This window comes from Chiloscyllium plagiosum, unplaced genomic scaffold (genome assembly GCF_037043375.1).
Source record: "Chiloscyllium plagiosum isolate Xiang-an unplaced genomic scaffold, Cpla_swu_hap1 HiC_scaffold_24, whole genome shotgun sequence".
Taxonomy (NCBI): Eukaryota; Metazoa; Chordata; class Chondrichthyes; order Orectolobiformes; family Hemiscylliidae; genus Chiloscyllium; species Chiloscyllium plagiosum.
Window position 1 is genome coordinate 35,658,137 of NW_028270162.1, and position 24,895 is coordinate 35,683,031.

A 24,895-nucleotide genomic window follows, 5' to 3' on the forward strand; every position below is an offset into this window, starting at 1 on the left:
TTACGGTTACAGACCACATCACAGACTTGGCTGAATGCCACAGGATGATCATCATTGCTGTCAGAACCAATCATTATATTCACAGAAACAAGAGCAGTCTAACATGAAACAGATTTGTGTCTTCCATTTCCAAGGATGTGCATGAACAGGGATTAAAAGCCAACATTTTCTTTGTACTCCTCTCGCATTGCACATACACACTAATCTGCATTCTGTTTTTATTTCTCCTGGGGTTTCAAGACGAATAAACTCAAGAAAGCACGGTTCAATTTGGAGAAAGGTTTCCAGGATCCTCTAAATTCTTTTCAAATTATCCTTGTTGAGCCCCATGGATGGGCATCCAATAACAAACGGGAACCAATACATCCATCCTCACCCAGGAGTTTGACAATTTGAGTTTTCACATCTGGGACCATAATTAATTGGGGACCACACCCAAGGAACTGGTTTCAACACAAACTACCAAGCAGGCGTAAGTTTTTAAAACTTTAGCCAAATACTTGCCAGAGTCGTCAACGCCACCATCAGTAGTTCCCATTATCTCAACACCATGGACACAAAAGCAGGGGAGATCATATGTATCAATTGGCAGGGCAGATCTTCCCCTTCTCTAAAACACCTTCCCATAGTCTTCAGGGCTCATCACAAGTAGAATGAAATAGTGCTCATGAGATTTGGAAACAACTTAAGAAGTCTGACATCATTCAAACCAAACCAAACCAGTTTGTTTGATGCCTTGACAACTGAAAATATTAATTCTCTCCAACATGGACAATCTGACTGCATTTACCATTCTTAACTTTACAAACTCCTCTTACCCTCATGATCTCAGTGAAGAAAGACAAAAGCAGTAATATTATCAAAGCATCATCACCCGAAAGTTCCCCTTTATGTCATACTCTACTCTCACTTGAGCATTGTCACAGCTGGATCAAATCATTCATTTCCCAAATAGCACCAGGATCAGAATAACCATGGTAGCTACAGGATGTGAAAAGGTGCTGCACAAATGCAAAGTTCTTCTATTTGGAATGGAGACATGTTGTTCGAACAATATTTGGGATTAAAAGACATGTTGTTTGAGAACCATTATGGGATTTTTGTAATACACCTGCATATTTATTGTCTATCATTACTTTTTCCAGTCATTAATAAGGTTGAACAACATCAGCAAAAAAAAATCATTACAGGTTCCACTCAAGAGAAAGACCTCAAGTCCCAACTTAGAATTTTGAGTGTTCAACTCTAAAAATATTAACTATTTACATTACAGCTTCCACCTACACTAAATTGGCTATTTTAAAATTAATTCAGAAAATTACCTCTTATTGTTACCCATGTCTCTCCCTTCCCAAAGGCACATTCTTAATTATAGCAAACCTTTACAGCCTCACAAACCATTGGTATCACAAGACAGCCAGTTCAACAGAACAGTGTGCATGTCCTGTTCAAGTGATCCTGTTTGGTACTGTGCCAGCCTCCTCAGAGGCAGGTTGGCCATCCACCTGTAGCAGGCCTCAAATGAACATAATAACTGCAAGAAACAAGCATTTTTTTTTTAAAATGTGCTGTCAAGCAAAGTTCTAAGTACTTCCATGACCTAAGAATTTAAAATTGGCTGCTAAGCAGCATTAAAACACATCACTTTCATGTAATACTGGCAAGCAAGTCAGTTACTGAGTTAAACACATACAGCTTGCATGTTCAGCAATGACAACTGAGCCAGGCCACAGAACATCATTGCAGTTAGGGCCACATGAACTGAACACATTTTAATAAACTAGTAGATTAGCTTTACAGTGGCTTAGTACTCATGTTGCAGCACAAGATTAATGTTACTATTTCACAACAGTTCAGCACAGTGGTTAGCATTTTTCTGGTAGATTTGCACAGTGGTTCGTCATAACACGCAATGGTATGAGATTGGGCTATGATTTTAACTAAGTTAAACAATAGAGCATCTTGGAGATGGGACAAATTAAAAGGAAGACAGTGAATTGATGTCAATTGAATTTTCAGAAGTGCATCAAACTGAACTCCCCAACAGGCAAGTTGTTTCCCAAACATGCAAAGATAACGCATTACAATTTAACTAAACTTATATTATGCCAAAGGTAAAAGGGAAAGATGCCATTGTCCTACCATATCATATCATAAGGCTTGCTCTCTCATTAGAGACAAACAACTTGATGGTGGTTTAAATCAGACTGGTGGAGAGGTTGAGAAGGAGAATACTTCATGGTATCCTCAGCTCATGCAGGAAATCAACCTACACTGTTGGCATCACTGTGCATCACAAACTAGCCACCCTGGCAACCTTGGCCTTAAACACTGGATGATTCAGTTTTATCCCTTATACAACGACTGTTTTTCCAAGAACGTTTGTCAGAGATTAATAGATATCTGCCCAAAATAAATGTTGTGTGGCTTACTCACTTTAGATTAATTTTAACCATACAAAAGTAAGATTAGCAATTAAATAAAAACAAAGGAAGCAGATATGTAGAATCAGTACCTATAGCAGGGCAGTTATTGAGCCTCAATATGTTGAAAAAAAAATCACACTGATGCATCGACAGCATATACCATTGCTATGGTGCAGAGATTACAAGAGATAGTCACGTCAGAGACATAAGCAGTGACACCCATAATGTGGTGGGACTTTTGCATGGCTCCACAATAGCCCTCACTGAAAATGTTCAGTACCTAATGATTATAGTTCAGCCACCATTATTATCAATGCTGAGATCAAGCTTGCTTCAATAATTCCACTGTGACCTCACTGACATTTTCAAAAAAGGGCATAAATGGCTCTGGTGACCTTCGATTCAACCACGGACCACATATTTACTGATATAATTTCACAAATTTTTCAATTCAGCAACAAAATAATTATTTTGACAGCTAATACTTGTACTGATTTCTCATGACTAATTTTTTTTAAAAAAAATAGAGTTTGCGTACCAGCATAGAGTGAATGCAGCAATAAAATATTGTTAAGTGTCAGGGACAGATCAAACAAAAAGCAGCCAGTGGAAATGTAGACATCCCTTCTTAATGTCCATTTATACATTTGTGCCAGTCTTGTACAAGCAGATCATTCCTGCCAGACCAACAAGGACCACCTTTCAAACTTCAAAGCAGTTGACAGCCTGTAATATACCAGAGTCTAGTCTGCAACAAAAATGGTTCATTCGTCCAGCATTTCCCCAGTCAGCCATGCACAATCTGGTCTATTCTAAGCTAAGAACATCTTTAGAAGAAAAGTAGTGATTAAACTAGGAATAGATATCAGCCCAGCGCTGTACAACAAAAGAGGGATTTTGAAGGTTCAAAATAACTGAACAGGACGGGTAGCTTTTCAGGTTAAGTCAGTGAAATTTAGAGTGTGTTGCAAAAGATACGGAATATAAAAGCCAAAAGAGATTACAATGAAATATATAAAAACTTAAAATCTCAATACAGGTGCAGTAAAGGACTTCACAATCTAAGAAAGATAGTGAGGCTCAATGAGATTAGTTTTTAAATTAATTCTTGGGACATGGTCACCTTGGCAAGATCAAAACTTAGTGAATGGTTGTAGGTGCTCCTGAATGATTGGCAGTGAGCACATTCCTGATGTGAATGTGATGAATGATCTCCCAGAATACTGTTAGGTCATGGGTTGCAAGAATTCGACCCAATGATAAAGGAATGGAGGGGACGTCTGTCCAAGTTGGGATTGTGCTGCCTTGAAAGTGTTGACATTCCAAGCATCCACAGCCCCTACCCTTTCAGGTGATGTAGGTTACACAGACTTGTGACATACTTCCAAAAATAATCTTATTGAACTGCTGCACTGCATTCTGTTAATGGTCCACAATGCAGCCACCTTGTGCTACTGGCAGAGAGTGTGGATCTTTAACATGGTATGTAGAGTGTTGGGCAGGCACTGCAATGTTCTGGATGGTGACAAACTTTCTCACTAATGAAACTGCAACCATCAGGCAAATGAGTATTTTATCATACTCTCGATTGGGTCTCTTAGGATGTCTGTGAATACCAAAACTTCCAGTTTCTTCCCAATTAAAAGCTATTCTGGGTTTCTCTTTTGTTCAAACGTAGCAACTTCATACTCCTGCACATTATTCTCCAGCCACCAAGAGCATTGCTTACTTTTTTTTTTACATTTTCCTCACAGCTTACATTCCCATCCAACTTTACATCATCAGCAAACTTGGACAGATCACATTCAGGTTCCACATCCAAGTCAGGCATACAAATTATCTGTAACTGAGACCCAAGCACTGATCCTTATGGTACCCCACTCATTAGATTAGATTAGATTAGATTACATTACAGCGTGGAAACAGGCCCTTCGGCCCAACAAGTCCACACCGACCCGCCGAAGCGCAACCCACCCATACCCCTACATTTACCCCTTACCTAACACTACGGGCAATTTTAACATGGCCAATTCACCTGACCTGCACATCTTTGGACTGTGGGAGGAAACCGGAGCACCCGGAGGAAACCCACGCAGACACAGGGAGAACGTGCAAACTCCACAGTCAGTCGCTTGAGGCGGGAATTGAACCCGGGTCTCAGGCGCTGTGAGGCAGCAGTGCTAACCACTGTGCCACCGTGCCACCCATTACTTGTCAGCCTGAAAACGCCACTTACGTGATTGGGCTCATTAACCAATTCTCAATCCTTGCTAATTTCTTCCAGTCCAAGAGTCTCAATTTTGCATGAGTTCCTGTTAATCGCTTATTGCGCACCAATGTTATCCTGATCTTGAAGTAATGGATACTTTAACAGCAACATGAAAAAGGGTCTTACTATTGCTCCATAGATTTTTTTTGCTGATGTTCTGTTGTACTTCTTTTATAGTTGCCTTAAATATAACAATCAGTATTTCAACAAAGCCAGTCTTTCATTTATAGATGACTATCTGCTGCAAATGAAATCTCATTGGTAACGTTTTCCACAAAAGCATGATTGTGTAAGCAGAATAAAGCAAATTCCCAAAAGGAGTGTTTAAACTTTCACTCAAGTTGCAGATGCAATATTCATGCAATGATCAACAAAACTGAACTCAGACTGGATTTATTTCAAAGTCTAATCCAACGAAAGAAACAAATTTGTATTAGAATACAGAATGTAGCAACAGCCCTTATATATTCTAGTGCAAGATGTCTTCATAGAAACTGTTATTAAATAACAGACTCCCCTTTGGTGATGTACTAAGTTGAACAGCTGTCAAACTTACTCTTACAGGAAAGCTTTCCAGTGAAACAGTTGTTCAGAACATTTCCTTCAGCAGTTTAATGTCAGATAGTGCAGCCTCTATGTATGAATCACTGTGCCAAATCTTGAGGGAGTTAATCCTGAGATTTCTACTGAATTATTCATCTAAGAAAAATTACTTGGTATCTCAATTTAGTTGATATACCAAGACACTAATTTTATACTACTGGTACCTGTCCCAGTTTCCGAGATTTAAAAAAAAAAATTAAGACTGCATTTGTTGTGAACTAAGACAATTGTCAAACTTTCCCTCAGACCGTTAATACTTAAATTGAAAAAGCAGGCCACCCTCACTACAAATGCAATTCACTATACATTCATAATACACTACAATGCTACATGTCAAAACTGATCAGCTGAAATCAAACAATGTTGGTTCCTTTTCAGAATTATATCAGTTATAGGCAGCTACAATGGTAGCATCAATGTGGTCAACTAAATGAGGCAATCTGCTTCTTGTGGCACCTGGAGTGCCAGTAACTCAAGGATCCTTCAGCAGCACATTCCAAACCCACAAACTCTACCATTGAGAAAGACAAGGGGAACAGATACTTTGAAATACCACTACATGCAGGTTTTCCTTCAGTTAGGATAAAATCCTGGGACTCCCTTTCTAACAGAAACAGGGGTGTACCTACACCACATAGTTCACAGCAGTTTAAAGGTAGCGGCTCACCAGCACCCAAAGATAGTTAAGAATGGGCAATAAATGCTGGTCTTGCCAACAATGCCTATATCTTGTGGAAGATTTTTTTTGAAAGCATCCTAGCAGCAAATATAAAAGGAAATGATCTGTGCCTGGTAGGTGGGGGCAGGGCAGTCAAATCAGTGCGTGCTACAGTATTTTCTGTAATTTGTAAGAGGACATGGAGATAGGCTCCACTTTCAAAAAGGATTATATATAAACATGTTGCATGATTTGCTGAATAATTTCCTCAAATGACAGGCTTCCACACCCTTTTCTTTTGTCTTTAAAATGTACCAACTTGTACTTTCTAATTTAAATGCATTTAAATGCTTCAAGTAACCAAAAAGAAATTGCCTCAAACCTTTAGTTTGTTTAGACAGAAAATTAAGATTCTACATTTAGAAATGTCAAATGGGTACCTACCAACAACTCTGTCACCTATCTTCACTCCCATCTTTCGGAGTGCTGCAGCATACAAAGCCACATCTCTCTTTAGTTCCTTGAATGTCATTTTGACAATCTCCTCTTTCCCTTCCGCTGTTAAACAATAAAACACACCGATTAAAACTTGATAGTAGAAATTCAGTACAAAACAAAATGCTGATCCCAATTGTATTTGGTGTATATAATATTTATAAAGAAGCATCCATACACACTTTGTAACTGGGCTCCTCAGTGCTTAAGTATATTAAAATTCAGACACACGAGTAAACATTCAGTCCAGAAGAATAATTACAAGAATAAACATGCAATTACTCATACTTGTACATGAAGTGTCACTGCATCCAAGATACTGACAGCTCTTGTGAAGTGGAACACTAAATGTATATTTTATGGTATTGAAGATGAGGAATGGATAGAACAGAGCTTGATTTACCTTTCAGAACCTAGATTTCCCTTCAGTATAGAAGCAGGCCACTTGGCCCATCAAGTCCAAAGTGACCCACCAAACAGCATCCCACCCAGACCCACCACTGCATCTCCCATCACACATCCACCTAGGCTGCACATCCCTGGATATTATGTGCAATTTATTATGGCCAATCCATTTACCCTGCACATCTTTGGACAGTGGAAAGAAATCGGAGCACCTAGAGGAAAATGCACACAGACACAGGGAGGTGCAAACTTCACACAGACAGTTATCCGAGGCTGGAATCAAACCTGGGTCCCTGACGCTGTGAGGCAGTGCTAACCACTGAGCCACCATTCCACCCTAACCCACAAATATTGCAAATGAAATTCAAAGCAAAATCACCTGAAATATGGAGGTTCAATGACATATCTGGCTAAATACAAGACTTTGTTTTTAATAAACTACCATAGAAAAAGGGACCACTTTAACACTTTAGCAAAACAATCTTATCAAAAATTACTGCAATCCAGCCAGACATTTGACTTTTCTCTTGGGGAAGGGAATAAGAGAATTAGTCAAAATTATACAACCCTGAGTGATCATTATACAACAATATACCATTTCTAGTATCATGAGTACCTTGCCACTTGTATACCAAGTGCTGAAACTACTTAGTTTTCTCCCCTCACCCCCCTCCATGTAGCAGATCATCAACCAATCTCTACCTCAATCATGAATGTGAATGTGGATTTTAGTTTGGAAATGTTTCAAATGGATCATTAGATTTGATCAAACTTTTTAAAAAGATAAAACTTGCTATCTTATCCACTGATGAAAGCTGTTGCTTGGATATTAAACAGTGGGCCAATTGTAACAATGGACTTATTGTGACATTTGATGAAAGCCAATCAGGGTATCTCTGTGACAGGTTCTAGCAGATTTTCATTTTCCATTGACAGCTTTTTTGGTGGTGGTGGGGGGGGGGGGGGGGGGGGGGGGGGGGGGGAGGTGAAATAGGTTGGCATACCATTGTCTGTCAAGTGGATGTCACATATGCGCTGTTCAACTCTTCATGATTTGCGTCATGGAATCTAGCCTGATGACCTATAAAAGCTGGACAGCTTTAGTGTAGAATTCAGTCTTCAACAAATTGAATAGAAAGGACAGAATTATGACAGGACAGGTTGCGTGCATATTGTGGTGAATTCGGGCAATTGGCTTTTCGTGTCCCACACAAAGCAAAGCTGAAAGGCACATTTAGTTTTGCTCTGATTAAAACCCATCATAATTTTAAAAGAAGAAATTCATGGAGAGGAATGTCTTGTTTCACCGCATTCCTCCTGAAATCAGATCAATAAAATACTTACATGCCGCATAAAGTGCCACTTTGTCATCATCTTTATGCTTCAGGAGATTTTCTGCATAGTTTAATCTGCTTCCTTTGAACCACTCAGGAACATCTGCAATTCCTTTTGTCCTGTCAACCACCTGGAGGCAACATCAATAAGTTTATTTTGTTTGTTTCCTTACAACAGTGACCTAAGTAGTTCATCTATTACATACTTTATTTCCCGTTAAAACAATGGCTGACATTATGGTTTAAACAGCATTTTTAACTGGGGAAACAGAAAGAGACTGATGGGTAAAAAGAAAATCACCAAAAACAAACCGTTTCAGAACTGAAAGCATATTTTACATTAAAATTTATGTAGCATTTAGGGCATTTTAATAGTTTACAATCTACACATAACAGGCCTCAACTTTAAAATAATATTATGATACTAGAGGTCCAATCACATATGAATCTACAATACTCACAAAAAGATCACTCACACACTTCTACCAATACTGTCTCACAATGTGCACATCAAAAGCTACAATATCACGCTATCTCTAAATGAATTTAGAGCATGAATTGAATTTCAGATAATCTGACAGTTCTTGCTCTCAGTACAGGAGATAGCCTGAATCACCAATTGGGAGAAATCTCATTCAAATGAAATAAAATAATTGCAAAGATAACTTTTCACAAGCCATCATAGCATTCTTCCTGACAAAATAGGAGATTCACAATATGTCGTAATCTCTCCATGGTTCCCTGCTAAGTGTAATCGCTGACTGTATACAGTTTCAAAACTAAACGCCTAGATTCTGGTATTCTTAAAAAAAGGACTAAAATTTTAAAATTTCTTTTTCTTTAGAAAGTTTGCCCCTCCGCTTAGCTTGGAATTTCAGCTGCAAAATAATAGAATCCAGTAGTTACTGATTTGTTTTATCTCTTGGTCTTCCATGCCTGGTGCTTCAAACACTGATCTTGTGTATTGTCAGCATTTCAATTTTATTCAAATGTTCCTTCCCCTCACATCCCACCCACTGACATTTTGATGATGTGAAAAACTGCCCAATTTGCATCCTCCCCACCAGAGTCCAAGAGCAGATGTTTTCTCCTCAGCCTCTCGAGGACTTCCTGCTCCAAGAATAAACTATAATCAGAACTCCAGATATCATTTATCCATTGCATTTGGCTAGCCTGCTTTAATAGAATACATTTCAACATGGAGGTTCTTTTTCTATTATGCAGCGTAGCCCTGTTACCACCATGTGATTCTCCTGACCCACAGCCAGGCATTCTACAGGTTTTCAAGCCAATGTTGAGAGTTTATGCTGGTAAAGCATCTTTTGTATTTAAGCCTCCGGCTATACATTGCCGAGTCAGAGTTAATACATCAAAATGTAAATTAAAAGATCACAGTTTAACCCAGGATCTGACCGGTGAGGTGGTTTTGTGAATTAAGGTTCGACTATTCTCCATTAACTCTGCTGCTATGTGCATATAGAAAATTTAACTGCTGAACTTTGACAATTTGTTACTAATAGTTACAGCAGGACATTGAGCAGTTAAAAAGTAACAACTTCCCAGTGTGCTTAATAGATTTTTAAAAAAGGCACTCTTCAAATCGGTGATACTGCGGTAGCTTTCCTGCCCCTGGGTAAGGAAACCATATTCAAAGTCCCACCATAGGATTTGATGGCCACACAGATGGATATCATTCTCATATGCTTACTACAGACAACAAGAGCAGGAGTTTCCTGGTCAGCCAGAACTGGTTGCAGTGCAACAGCCATCCCACATTGCAAGGAGGTGCATTTGGAGTCTTTAATGAGCAAAAATCATCCTCATTCTGAGGGACCACCAGACAGACACTCTTTTCAATTTGTAACATTTTGTCTTTTCTTTCCAAAATTCTCACCACAGGAGCTTATCAAGATCAAAACCACATTTTGGGAATTCAGAAACATCCACTTTCAGGAGTTTCCAATTGGTTGCTTCTTTCCATGAAGTTCCCTGGTTAGCTCTCGATTTTAAACAGTGCCCATTTACAAATATTACTCTCATTTCGTGAATATTCAACTACTCAAGTTTAAACAGATGAGTTAATCATTCGTAAATTTAAATCAACTGTCAGCATTTAGGCTGAATTAATCCTTATTCTAACTTGTAACAAACAGAAATTGCAACATTATATTGTAATAATCTTGGTACAGGGATATGAAAAACAGTGTACATTCCAAGACTTGATTTGAAAAGGGATAACAATTAAATACAAATTAAGCACAAAAATACTTAGTCTTTTTTCCACTTCACATCTCTTCACAAAATTGTTATTAATTCTATGACAGTATGTGCAACTACTGCTAACTTTCTTGCAATTTTAAAACTAAAACTCAGCCTCATCCTTTGTTTTGATATCAATAAAGTGGAGAAGTGCAAAAATATGAATATTACACTTTCATAGAAATTCTTCATTGTACAACTAAGGGTAAACTGGACTCTTGCATTTCACTCATTGCCGATAAAAGAAAAGCAACAGAAATGACAATAAAGACAAAGGCCCCAGAAATGCCCAATCCGCAGCTGTATTTTAAAAAGTGGCGCACCATTCATTGCCATCAGAAAACTAATAATGGCATCCAAAAAGCTGGGAGCAAAGAAAGTGAGCATTATCTTTTCTATTTTTCTTTAAAGTTACAACCTCTAAGATAGTAGATTGAAATGCAAATGACAGTATCATAATTGAAAGAGAAAGCAATGAATGGAAATAAAATTGGTCAGCATTAAGTATTTCAATATGGTTTCATATTATGGGGTTAATATAATATCAAGACATCCCAAAGTATTCTACAGCCAATGAAATACTTCTTGAGGTGGAATGACTGTTGTAACACAAAGTGTGGAGCCAATTTATGCACTGCAGGGCTTCACAAACAGTAATGACATTACCAGTTTTAGTGTTAAATGACAACTATTGGCCAAGGCAGCCCTCTTTTTTGAAGTATGGTCTAGAAATATTTTGCATCCAAAGAGAGCAATAGAACCTTGGTTAAGAATCTCTCAAAAGAACAAGATTGCACTTCCAATAGTGCAGCACTCTCTCAGAACTCCTCTGAAGCGTTCGCCTGGATGGAGTTCAGTTCATATCCGAGGACTAGGATCTGAACCAAAAACATTTGGACCCAGAGGTACAAGTGCTACCTGATATCTACAGCAGCACTGTTCAAAAGTGTGCTTCAGTGTATGCAAACATTTTTAAATGATTTTGGAGATGCAGGTGTTGGACTGAGGCTGATAAAGTTAAAAATCACAACACCAGGTTATAGTCCAACAGGTTTATTTGGAAGCACTAGCTTTCAGATTGCTGCTCCATCAGGTGGTTGTGGTTTTAAATTATTTGGTCTCCAAGAAAACTATCAAATAAAATATATAATTCCAAAGCACTAGCAGCGATGAGTTGATCACATACTTCGGTTACATCTAAATTTGTTAAGTTGATATCAATAAATTTACAACTCACATCTTAATCATCATCTTCAAACTATAGCATCCTGACAAATCTAAAATAGGAGTGTCAAAGATCATATTAAATTTTGCTGTAATCTTTCCTATCTGAAAACAAACATTAGAAAATCAGCCTACCACTTTAGTCACTACAACTCAACAGTTTAATTCAGAGCTCACAAACTGTTCCATTAACATTTCTTTGCAGTTGGCTGTCAGGAATGCAGCGACTGACAGTAAACATTGCTGCCCTTCATAAGCTCTAAAAATGCATACCGAAGGAATTCACCACTGACGTACTGCACAAAGCCATGCTTGTTCCGATTAGCCAGTTTGCATTGGACTGGTCATTTCCAAATTTCAAAAGCACTTCCAAATTAACACCTAGTTGCATGGCACAGTTTTAAGAACAACACACACTACCCATAAAACATATTTAAGTGTCTACATGTGACACCACACCCACAGCAATCTGGTGGTCACTGAACTGCCCTCTGGGTAATTAGAGATGGGTAATAAATGCTAGCTTAGCTAGCAACACTCCAAGAATGAAGAAAGAATGAATGAATAGTGGCCAGGTTATAGTCAACCCCATTGTTCATCCATAGAACAAAATGATTGAAAGCAGTAACATTTTTAAAGAAAATGTAATTTGGTCCGTGATGACCAAAAGCAGACAAAATCACACAGCAATACAAAGAAATACAGCAAGAATTTTAAATCACTAATGTCTGATAGAATAGAGATTTGACTATGTAAAAAAAACTTTACCAAGCCATCACCCTAGTCAAATGACCTGTATAAGCCAGCTCACGACATATGACTCATTACTCAAATAAAACACTTGTTCACTATTGGAGGTGCACCAGGAAACCCTCTCATTCGTCAGTTTCTATTCCTATCAATGGACCAAAAGGAAGTCCAGAAAGCTTCATAGGAGGAGCTAAAAGTGAGAGAGCGAGAGCAAGGAAAATAAACCACACATCTCAACAAAATAGGGACTCAAGAAAAAATTAGACTCCTAAACATTTTAGAATGTGTCAATTTCTTTGATCTGATCTGACAAGGCATTAGGTTTAAAATGGCCAGTTGTCAGCATGAAGTACCCAGCACTGATCTTATGTCACAACTCACTGTGTTAGTGACAGCATGCTGGAAATTAAGCCCTGCTATTCCCAGAGTCATCGTAAAAAGGTAAACATTTTAGAAAAGTGTAAAAAATTCCCTAAATTACTTACCTTATGCAACAAAGTTGACAAAAGTATATACTAGGTTTCCATACTTAACAAGAATTACAAATAGGTTCTAGCTACAGATAAATTATTATGAACCATCAATGCTTCTGAAACTTCTAACCCCCTTGTAAAACCCCCCCGTGCAGACACACACACAAGAAAAAAACATGCTCTCGGAAAGATGGGAAAACCCGTTCAATGATCCACGGCCATATAATGTTCACAGAGATCATCATTTTGGCTTGTCAGAACCAGAAGCTCCTCAAATGTACCTCTCAAGGTCCTTCCACATGCTTGCAGAAAGCAGAGTGATTAATTCACATTTATGAAGATCTCAGATTTATTTGATTAAGAGCCACAGCTTATAGCAACTGAAATGGAGAAATAAACTGACTTTCTTCAGGCTTGGGGTGCTTTTTCTTTTACTGGTGCGGGCAGAACAGTAAAAGCATCTCGTCTTCTGTAGGTCCAATAGCATTTGCCCAAACATTCACTCACACACGCATACACGCACAAACTGTTCAGCTATCTCGGGAGCCAATCACCTAGCTGCTGGCATGCAAGAAAGCCTTTATCAGTCATTGATAATTGGTCCCAATTCCCCAGACCATTCAGCCACTTGTTTCCAGTTGAATCCCCACCTGCTGGCATCAGCCTGTTGCAGTCCCTCCTCTTTGATTGAAGGTGCTGCATTGTGAACAGCACTGATAATTAGCATCACGTAAAAAAAATGCAACCATCCCTTCAACAATCCTAGGTATACAAAATAATCTTTTTCCCATTTCAGTCCACAATTATAAAATCCCTACAGTGTGGAAACTGGGATGGGACCATTTGCCACAGCAGATTCACCGCCAATGATTAGCCACTGTCCTTTGACCACCAAGGACGCTTAGCCACCACCCATTTGCCACTGAAGACGATTCATCACTGCATACAAGTCGTATATTTTGAATATTGGTAGTATATAAAATTGTTGTTACATTGGTTAAGGTAGTGTTTGCATTGTTTCAGTAACAACTTATTTTCGTTACAGGAGAGTTTTTTTTAAAGCTTGTATTTTTGGAACAGAAATTTTTAGTATGGAAACAGAAATTATTAGTAAACGTGGAAATAAGAAGTTTTACCACGATGGTTTGATATATATTTTTGAGAAACTATCCAAGAGTGATTCAAGTATTAAGTTTTGGCGATGTAAACAAAGGGGCCAATATAATGGACAGATCCACACCAAGAGTGACACTGTGATAAAAACAATTAATGGGCACACACATTCTCCTTCTGCAGAAAGTGTCCAAGTTGTGAAAGTGAAAACAAGTTTAAAACATCGTGCAGGAGAATCGCAGGAAGTACCTAGTGTTCTTATTAACGAATGTGTAGCTGATGTCCCTCAGTCAGTCCTAGCATCTTTACCGATGACCAGCAGCATGAAGAAAATAATTCAACGAAAAAGGAATGATATTAATTTAGCGCCACCAAACCCTATTGATCTTCAGCATTTGGTGATTCCAATTAGATGCATAGTATATAAGCCAGATTTCTTCTGGTTAAAGAGGTTTATCTTGGATTCACTATTCAATTTATTGGTGACCAACATAAGTTTACAAATTATTAAACCAAATACTGATTACCCAAGGTGGGGTAGGGGCATGAACTTCCTACAGATGCCAAAAAACACAGATAATACTTCTATGAAACTCACCAATGTGCCACAAAGGACTGGGCAAACAGACCACATACATCAAATGAGAAAAGGGGACTAGAGCCAATCTCATGTACATGGATAGTGAATCAGCAGATGAAGGGCAGTGTATATAATATGATCAAACATATGCCAAATATACTGGAATAATTTTAACTAAATGCACTACTTGTATTAATCTAAAATACAAGTGGATTATTTCATAAAACATTAAAATCATTTTAGTACTCTGGAATTCACATTAGTAACCATGATAAGATGATTAAAACAGCATAATTTCTCAAATTTATATTTCAAAGTTAGAAAATGGTTGATGCTATATTAATATCCACAGTAGACATCAACAACTATTGGTATAGCTTTTTAACAATATTTGCTACATCCAATCATCAGGGATTACACACTTATCCCATCAATGTGCAACCAAAATGGCTATTGATCCAGTGCTATAAAGCAAACACTACAGAAGCAAAAATGTTCACTCATTAAAAATTTATAGGCCCCACATATCCTGTATGCACGGATCAGTTGCTCACCAGTGTACAACTGAAATCTGCACTTAAACCTCAACAACTGCTTTCTAAATTCAATTCCTCAGTAATTTAGAAATCTACCCATCAGCCAAATCCTCCAATTTTCCAATAATCCCTTCTCAAATCCACCTTAGCCTCAATTCTCTCTTTTAAGCACATACTACTTCCTACAATGGCAAGGATTGAACTGCTTTCAGCCATTGGTGCAGGCAAAGCAGGATATAGTGGTGCTAGTCCCAATCTCAAGTAAATGGAAAGGGTTAGCAGCAGGAGTAAAAGATGAGGATCGCTGAAGAAGAAAAGATGAAAAGATGTCAAATTCAAAATTGTAAGTCTAAATGTTGGTAGCCAGATGGGGAAATGGAGTGAAGTGACTAAAGTCATGGTAAACAAAGGAATACAAACTGCCACAGCCAGAGAAACTGATGGCAGTTATAAACTTCACTGTCGTGGACTGATTGGAAGAAGAAATGGTGTTGGAATTGAATTAAGCATGGAAATGAGGACAAGATATTGGGAGTAGACAGAAATCAGCAATAGAATCAGAGTCAATATAAAGCTGGAAGGAAGTAATGAAGAATTATATACCACACAGATTTGATTAGATTCCCTACAGTATGGGAACAGACCATTTAGTCCAACAAGTCCACACCGACCCTCCAGACCCATTCCCCATACCCTATATTTGCCCCTGACTAATGCACCTAACACTACGGGCAATTTAGCATAACCACCTGATCTGCACATCCTAGGACTGTGGGAGGAAACCAGAGGACCCAGAGGAAACCCAAGCAGACACAGGGAGAATGTGCAAACAGACAGACGGTCGCCTGACGTGTGAATGGAACCCAGGTCCCTAGCACTGTGAGACAGCAGTGCTAACCAGTCAGCCACTGTGCCACCCCTCTGGTGTGGATGACAGGAGAAAAAGGTATTGTAGGAACAGATAGACAATATATTTCAAACTATACAAAGCAGTGGCAGGCCAGTGACAGCAGCTGAACATGTAGAAAGAAAACAAGATGCATCATGATGGACACAGTTTAGAAGAAGCAAATGATGAAGGAACCATGATTCTGGAGTTCACTGTCTTACCAACTGATAACACTAAACATCGAGAGCGTGATGTTGGAAAAGCACAGCAGGTCAGGCAGCATCCGAGGAGCAGGACATTCGACATTGTGGGCATAAGCTACCACCTGAAATGCCGATTCTCCTGCTCCTCAGATGCTGCCTGACCAGTTGTGTTTTTCCAACACCACACTCTTGATTCTGATCTTCAGCTTCTGCAATCCTCATTTTCTCCTAGTTGATAACACTAAACACCTGTTACCAAAAATATAGACAACAACAGCAATTCAGAAAGACAGCTGGAGTACATCATAATTAGAAATATTGCAGTGGTGGTGTTCCGACCCCTTGACCTGGAGGCTAAATTCAAGTCCCACTTGTTCCAGAGGTATGTAATAACTTCTCTAAATAGTTTGAGGAGAAAATTTCTACATGAAAATGAAACAAAGAAATGCAAAGCCTAAGATAGAGACACTGACCATGGAACAACATGCAGAACAAATTCCAAAGTACAGTCGCAGAGCAGGGATAGACAGATAGAGTGTGGAAGCTCAAATATCTGCAAGCGAAGGGGGAATTTCAGAGAACAGATGGGGAGACAGCCAAAAGCAATTAAAGTTATAAGAAACACTGTGGAAGATTCATGGAACTTGCTGATAAACTCAGTTAGAAAAACTGATAAAGTGTGTGAACAATAATTAGGAAGCAGAAAAGCTGCAAGAGAAATTTGGTGCTAGAATGAAAACACAGTAGAGTAAAAAAGGATCGTTAAAGAAATGGAAATAGTCTAGGCTCAAAGAAAATAAAGAACGATACAAAAAAAACAAAAGTACACAGCTGAGGTGAATGACAACGATATGGCATTTGGAGTGTCTTGTGGGAAAAATGTGCAAATTGTTCATTTTGGCAGGAGCAATTTAAAAAAAAGCTTATATCTCAGTGTTGAGAGATTTCAAAGATGCAAAGGCATCTTGGTGGCCCAGTGCAAGAATTGCAAAATGTTAGTCTGTTGGTACAGCAAGTAATTCGGAAAGCTAATTGAATGTTATTGTTTATTTAAAGGGCAATTAGCACGCTATGTCTCAGGGTACTGGAGAAAACACATCTCATGGCCCAAATGTTTTGTAATTCTAACAATCGGAAGATGTCAGACCCAAATTCTCCAGGTTTGGAAACTAGGGGATAAATACACTATTCTTGCAGTTAATCGTTTCCTCTATACTTAACCCTGCTAAGAAAGAAACTAAAACTTGCTTCTGAACTCAACTCTTATGTCTTCTAAACTAAAAGTCTGGTATTTTCTGAACTGAACACAGAATTAATGTGGGTCGAAAGTGTGGTGCTGGAAAAGCACAGCAGGTCAGGCAGCATCCGAGGAGCAGGAGAATCGATGTTTCGAGCAAAAGCCCTTCATCAGGACACGTAGAAATGAAGAAGGGCTTTTGCCCAAAACATTGATTCTCCTGCTCCTTAGATGGTGTCTGACCTGCCGTGCTTTTCCAGCACCACATTCTCTACTCTAGTCTCCAGCATCTGCAGTGCTCACTTTATCCTACAGAATTAATGTGGCCTGTCATAAATCCAAAATTATAGATAACTAATTCCATAAACACTCCAGGGGTTCTTGATTATAGTCACATGATCTATTAGAACTGATGAATTTGGGTCACTGATGCAGAATGACTGACTTTTTTTTATTTCAAAGCACCAATTCATGTCCGCATACACCTCTTGTTGAACCAATACAAATTCCAAAAGCGATAATAAATTTACACACCTTTCATCACAAATGGAGGATAGGGATATGAAGATCAGTCGACCAGAGATGCAATATATATGGACAGTCAGTTTTAGTTCAGGGAAAAAGATCAAAGTGGAGGCATGAAGGCTTGAAGGAAACTCTCAGTTTCAAGTATCCAGTGGTGGCAGAAGGTGGAAATATGGAAATGGAAATTAAGGATGAATTAACTTATCTTGAAGTAATCGAGAGTTGTGTGAAACAAAGTGGAAGATGATAGGACACCAGCTTAATTTATAATGGAAGAACCAAGACAATATCATGAAAAGGGAACCAATGACTGAATAACGTGATACAGATGATCAAGTGAATGAATGGAACATTGACAAAGGAGAAAGAGATAGTAACAACAATAATGGGGGTATTAAAGAATGTAGTTGACATGAGCCGAAAGAGATAGAGAGCAGGAGAGCGAAATCCATGGTGTAAGTTCATCTTTCAATTCTTAGATTCTAAGTTCTCTGAAAACAAAGTCCAGTGTAATTGCAAAACAGAATTAAAAAGAGGTTAAGTGATGATGAACCTCCAGCAATAATTCAATATACCTGATTGGATTACTTGAGTGTCTTCTTTCAAGGAAGATTTCATGTTCAAAATTTATGCAATTGTGCAGAAGCTTCAGCATAACTGCCCAAGTGGCACAGTGTTCAATGCTTTCCAAATATCTTTTTGCCAATTACTCCTTTGTACAAACACAAAGCCATAATCCCAAACATGTCCTACTTGTGCTACAAGTGTTTTCACAATCCAGAATATTATTTAGGTGTTGTCAGTTGTCACTCATACAATAAAACAACCAAACAATCCTGTCCAGAAATGCATACAACTGCACAATTAGGTTACTGTATCCCACTGTTCTCAGGACCAGTCAGCAGTCACAAATCACAATGGCTGCTTTGTACTAGATACCTTAAACCCTTGGTTATTTGCATTCTTACGACTGTACCAGTCATGAAAAAAACATATTCTACTTTGCCGTCACTGAGCAGACAGCCTGGTCCTCTTAATGGCACATTACTTTCATCTTTTGGCACAGATCCCTTAATGCACTTATGAAGAATCTTTAACAACAGAAGACATTAAATCAAAAGTCATGTGACTTAAAGATAACTCAAAACAAAAACACTTACCTCACTGTAATGACGAGAGTAAACCAATCCACTAAATTTCCAAAATTCTGCCCAAAACTCCGGGTAGTTCTCAACCGACCAATGGTACAACTCATTATAATTGGCTGAGAAAACAAAAGATATTTAAGTTTTAAATATGGATCGCTAAAGTCTTGTCTTAATTGCTTGTTATAAATGATAATGGTGGAGGAAATAAATACACTTTCAAGTCACCATTTAATGTCCAATTGTTAAAGACACTAGCACCATTCAAAGATACAAAGGTGAATGGGGGAAACACACAACTGGTATACACTGATTTATCAAAATTAAATTATATCTAAATAATTATGGAAGGCTTTTAATTTTCAATTACCAAAGCCATGTGACCAACAGAACTACAATTATCTGACTGTGTTCTGAAGGCAGCATCTGACAAATGGCTAACTTTACAGATTTGTTACCCAAGTACCATGCCAAGGTGATCAGAGTCCTCCAAACTTTCCAATCACGTCAAAATCACTAACCGTTGCTATATGTTTACAAACTAATTTGTGAAAAGATACATTGTCAGTGTGCCTATGCACACAAACCATCAAGTTATCATTGATTTTACTGTGCAACTATGGTATGCTAATTTAAATTGCTTTAGACGACTTGGCAATAAAAGGGCAGAAGAGTTAGTCAGACAAAGCTCAGAACAGGTTCTTCCAAGTTTCATTTGCAAGAATTTGGTTTGCCGTGCTGCCATCACAGTTTCAGATTAATGGCCTGGTTAATTACTCTAAATACACAATTCCATTCTGACAAATATTGACAGGGAACTAGTTAGATACCAACAATTTCTCTTTACAGGACGTATACCTAGGATAATACCCCCTGTCATAGCTGAAGAAAGGACTGGTCTTGGAATTGACAGGTGAACTTTATTAAACGTCTCAAGTGGAATGGGGGTTACAATCTCCTCAAAAGTGGCGACACCAATTTGGCGAACGGGAATTAGAAAGCAGACCAGAGTGAAAGGAGCAATACGGACAGAAGGCTGGATGAGGTCGTGCGGAGTCGAGGTAATGGAAGGATAAGGATTTTACACTAGATACGGGGAGAAATTTGGAGAAAAGCTCAGTTTGCAGCAGATGGAGTCCCCATGGGCAATGTCCCCACCCCGGTATACACACACACACAGACCTACCCAACTGGAGACCGAACTTCTCGTTGATAAGGTTCTTGAATCGGTCCATGTGTGTGTTCCTCTTGGAGTCGGGATACCACATCACTTTGGACTCCACAATGACCTCGCTGACTACCTCCTCCTTCGACATCTTCGCTGGGTATCACTGTCAATGTGTCCCCGCTTGGTTACAATGTGTCCCCGCTTGGTTACAATGTGTCCCCGCGGCTCGCAGCAGCAGGAACCCTCGCAACGAGCTGATATCCGGGACACACTCCACACCCCTCCCGGACACGACGCCGAAACTCGCCTCCTCCGGCTCAAACTGAAGAAGACAAATCATTCGAGGAGGCGGCAACCGCACACCTTAAAACTAGAGTCTCCCCCTCCCCCTCTCTCCACATGGTACGGCCGCTTGGCCCATCAGCACGCCGCGCTCTGATTGGCTGCGTTGCCTATCGGCTGAGTCGAGCGCGCTGGAGGTGTGACCAATTGGCTGACAACAGACATTCGCCCCCCCCAGGTTCAGCAACGGACCAATGGCGGTGGCAGGATGTGTGGGCGTTGGCCAATCGCCACTCAGATTCAAGCCACCGCCGACGCCGCCGTTTTGTCCAATCAGAGTCCGGAGGCGTTTACAGCTGATCGGGACTGCAGCCAATCACCGAAACGAAAGCTCGAGCGTGGTTGACAATCGCAACAAGTGCGCACAGAGCGGGAGTGGCTGAGGGGGAGTTTAGACTGGATCATCAGAGAATCTACTTTGTTGGCGAGGAGGCTGAATCCAAGTATAAATAAATACATGGTTAAATTGAAGTGTCGTTTTTTTTCTCTCCGGGGGAGTAACAATTGTTCAGCTTGTTTTCAGATTTGTTAATTGAATCTCACTACAAACATAGTTTTATACATGAAAGACACTCGTCATCCTGGCATACAATAACATTGTGCTTATGTCACTGATCCCGTAAGCTTAGGGGTGGCCACTTATCCACTTTTATGTCAGACTGTTCAGTTTTCCTCTGGTATGCCTATGTCTCTGTTTTCTTTAAACTTTTCACAATCAATGGAAATTAACTAGTGTTATGAAAAATGCTTTGCAAAGCAGGTCAGAGCATCTCTCAGTCCATATGCTGGAATTTACAGTTGGGAAAGAGGTATATATGACAGAGGGTATGCACTTACTTATTGAGTGTGAATTTTCATACTATCACTGAGCTGTTCCCTTGCTATAATGGGCCATGATGTTGATTAGGAGACAGTGAGGTCTGCAGAGGCTGGAGATCAGAGTTGAGAGTGTGTTGCTGGAAAGGCACAGCAGGTCAGGCAGCATCCGAGGAGCAGGAAAATCGACGTTTCGAGCCCTTCATTAGCCCTTCATCATGGTGTTGGTTAGCCCAGTCAACTGGGTGGCTCATGCAATGCAGAATGATGCCAACAGCATAAGTTCAATTTCTGTACTGCCTGAGGTTACCATGAAGGTCCCACATTCTCACCCTTACCCCTGTCTCAGTATGGTGACCGTGAAGTTAAACTCTCCATTTGTCATCTCTCTCTCTCTCTAATGAAAGTGTGGTTGTCTGGGACGATGGCAACTTTACCTTAAAATGGGCTGTAAAGGTCATGGACATGCGAACATCAAATTAAGTAGTCTTGATTCAGAGATGTATGAGAATTATAGATCAAACAACAGATCTCTGGTGTGATTATGATGAATCAACAGATAGATTTCACTTGAGGTCTGCTGTTTCATATTTTGCATGAAATTTTTATTGGTCACTTAGTTTGCTCACACTAAAAGGCAAATAATGAAACTGAAAACACACAAAACTGGTGTGTAGTTTATTGATGATGTTCAATCTGGGGCTTTACTCATCATAAACATTCGGATAGATAGCAATTAGTCCAGATTTATACCAGGGAGTCCATTTTTCACTGCATTGGTGTCTGGTATTCATCAGTTGACAGATATTCAAAGCCAATAGCAGCTGGGAAACTTAAAGTTGAATTTGATGATTGAATAATGCTACTATAAATCCAGCGATTGAGAGAAAATGAGGACTGCAAATGCTGGAGATCAGGGTTCAAAAGTGTGGCACTGGAAAAGCACAGCAGATCAGGTAGCGTATCTGAGAAGCAGGAGAGTCAACATTTTGAGCGTAAGCCCTTTATCAGGAATGTGCAATGCAGAATGATGCCAAAAGCATTAGTTCAATTTCTGTACTGGCTGAAGTTACCATGAAGATCCACTTTCTCACCCTCAACCTGATTAACATTGTGCCTGACCTGCTGTGCTTTTCCAGCACCACACTTTTCAAATACTATAAATCTATCAAATGGTAACAAAAATCCATTTAGTTTCAGAGGTGTCCTTTAGAGAAGGAAGCATGGTATCCTTGGCAATTTGACTTATCCGGAAAACAGCGCAAGAGTTAATTGCTCCTAATTTAGCAAATTGCTTTCAAGAAAATGGCTAATGTATGTAATGGGATTAACATTGAAAGCATACATAATGATGATGATGCAGTGATAATGTCAGACTCACTTGATTAAATAATGAGAGCTGAGAGAGAATTGAGGTTCTAACCGAGGTGAAGTGAATACATATATAGATCAAGCTGTAAGTAAATAATTCTTGCAGTAATTTCCATGGGCTCTAGCAACATTACTTTGTGAAACTAAATACCCAAACCCCACAACAATACATCTAATCATGTCCAGCTATATCATCAATGTGGCTGAATAATCTGGCAAGGCCAACAGCAGACTAGGCGCCAAGTCCAGAATTCTAATTGAAATAGCAACAGATGCAATGCTCACAATATCATCAGAAACCATACAGGTGGCACATCATATAGATATATCTGTTTGAGACCAGGCTATTCTGAAAATTCAAGGTTAGATTTCCTGTTTGTATCCTGAATAGTCATGTTCAAGTTCACTTCGTTTCTGACCACTGCCTCATCTGAGGTGACTGTCAATTTCAGGAAAACCAGAGAGTTGAAAGCCAAAATTGAGGTTGTGTTGACTATAGAAAGATTCAAGGAAGTGCAATGCAGGATACAGACAGGTAGTAAGTTACATAAGAGGTGACTTGATTGAAGCTTGCAAGATCATCAGAGGTCATGACAGAGCAGATGTAGAGAAAATGTTTCTTCTCATGAGAGAATCTAGAACTAGTTTAAAACAAAGATGAGGCAAAGGATTTTTTTTGTCTCATGGAAGGTCTTGAGTATTTGGAATTCTCTTCCCAAAAATGGGATGGAAGCTGAATTTTTGTATAAGTTTAAGTCACAGAGTGAGTATTTCTTGGGAAGCAAGGGTTGAAAATTATCATGGGTAGTTGGGAATGTGAGTGAAGGTTGCAATCAGGTCAGCCAAGATCTTATTAAATGGTAGAGCAGGCTCCAAGTGCTAAATGTCCTCCTCCTGTTCCTTGTCTGTATGGTCATATGAAGAGTTAGCAACCCTGACTCTTTACTGTGGAGACCTCCAAGTTCATCTTCCTACACAAACACTGTTCCATAAAGTTAGCTGAGATGTGCTCGTGTTTCTTCAAACAAAAAGTGCACACACACACGGAGCTCTGTGATCAGCAGCCGAAAGGAAGAAGACGGATGGGTGCCAACAATTAAATCTGATATTCTGAAGATCAGAAAATCCTTTATGACATGAAGCAGTTCTCTCTGTCATCAATCAAAGGTCTTTGGAAGACCGTATGCAGAAAGTCTGGGCAAATACACAACTGTGGATGAGTAAGATTAAGACTGTTAACAACATCAAGGCAAATAAGACTTCTAGGAGCAGCAGCTTACTGACTGAGTTGTTTTTGACTCTATGAAACCATGAGGAAAGGCATCAACACCATTGTCTACAAGCAGGAGGGAAAGAACAATGAAATGAGAAATTTACAATCCATTTCATGGTTGAGTGCAGTTTACAATATTCTGTCATTGCCAATTGAGTTAAGTTTGCTTTGGAGTTTGTAATACACCCAGACCAAGTCTGTGCTATATCCAGCAGGAAGATCTCTGTAAATCTTTTGTTACTGAGGGATATGATTGTGTGGGGCAGGGATGAGTGTCTCATCAGCTAGGACCATGAGAAGGTCTTTGCCAGAATGTCTACAGCTACATGATGGATGAATTCTCCAAAATAGGGTTTGGGGATGGAATGCACAATTAGTTACAACTATTTCACACTAAACATCACAGAATCACTAAAGTCACAGAAATGCTCCAGCTCAGAGGAGGCCATCTGTGTGGAGTTTGCACATTCGCCCTGTGTCTGCGTGGGTTTCCTCTCGGTGATCCAGTTTCCTCCCACAGTCCAAAAATGTGCAGGTTAGGTGAATTGGCCATGCAAAATTGCCCCGTAGTGTTAGGTGAAGGGGTAAATGTAGGGGAATGGTCTGGGTGGGTTGCTCTTCGGAGGGTTGGTGTGGACTTGTTGGGCAGAAGGGCCTGTTTCCACACTGTAAGTAATGTCATCTAATCTGTCCCATCATGGATGTGCTGGCTCTCCAAATGAGTACTGTGACTTAGTGCAATTCTCCTGCCTTTTCCAAACACCCTGCAATATGTTCAACACAGCACTCGAATAGGACGGG

At 39.4% G+C, this 24,895-nt stretch overlaps 1 protein-coding gene across 2 annotated transcripts in view; it reads right to left on the minus strand.

Annotated features, from left to right (window-relative positions):
- The window catches only part of aacs (acetoacetyl-CoA synthetase), a 156,787-nt gene extending 136,038 nt beyond the window's left edge, over positions 1-20,749 (minus strand). The window contains exons 1-4 of one of the 2 annotated variants that reach the window (XM_088000067.1): positions 20,311-20,739; positions 19,140-19,243; positions 8,201-8,321; positions 6,401-6,514 (exon numbers count right to left, since the gene is read on the minus strand). In XM_088000067.1, coding sequence (XP_087856193.1) covers positions 6,401-6,514; positions 8,201-8,321; positions 19,140-19,243; positions 20,311-20,440 — 469 coding nt within the window. In that variant the 5' untranslated portion in view covers positions 20,441-20,739. Of the gene's footprint in view, positions 1-6,400; positions 6,515-8,200; positions 8,322-19,139; positions 19,244-20,310 lie in introns of both variants that reach the window. The other variant, XM_043715807.2, reaches the window with a different exon arrangement.
- Between the last annotated feature and the right edge of the window lie 4,146 nt (positions 20,750-24,895).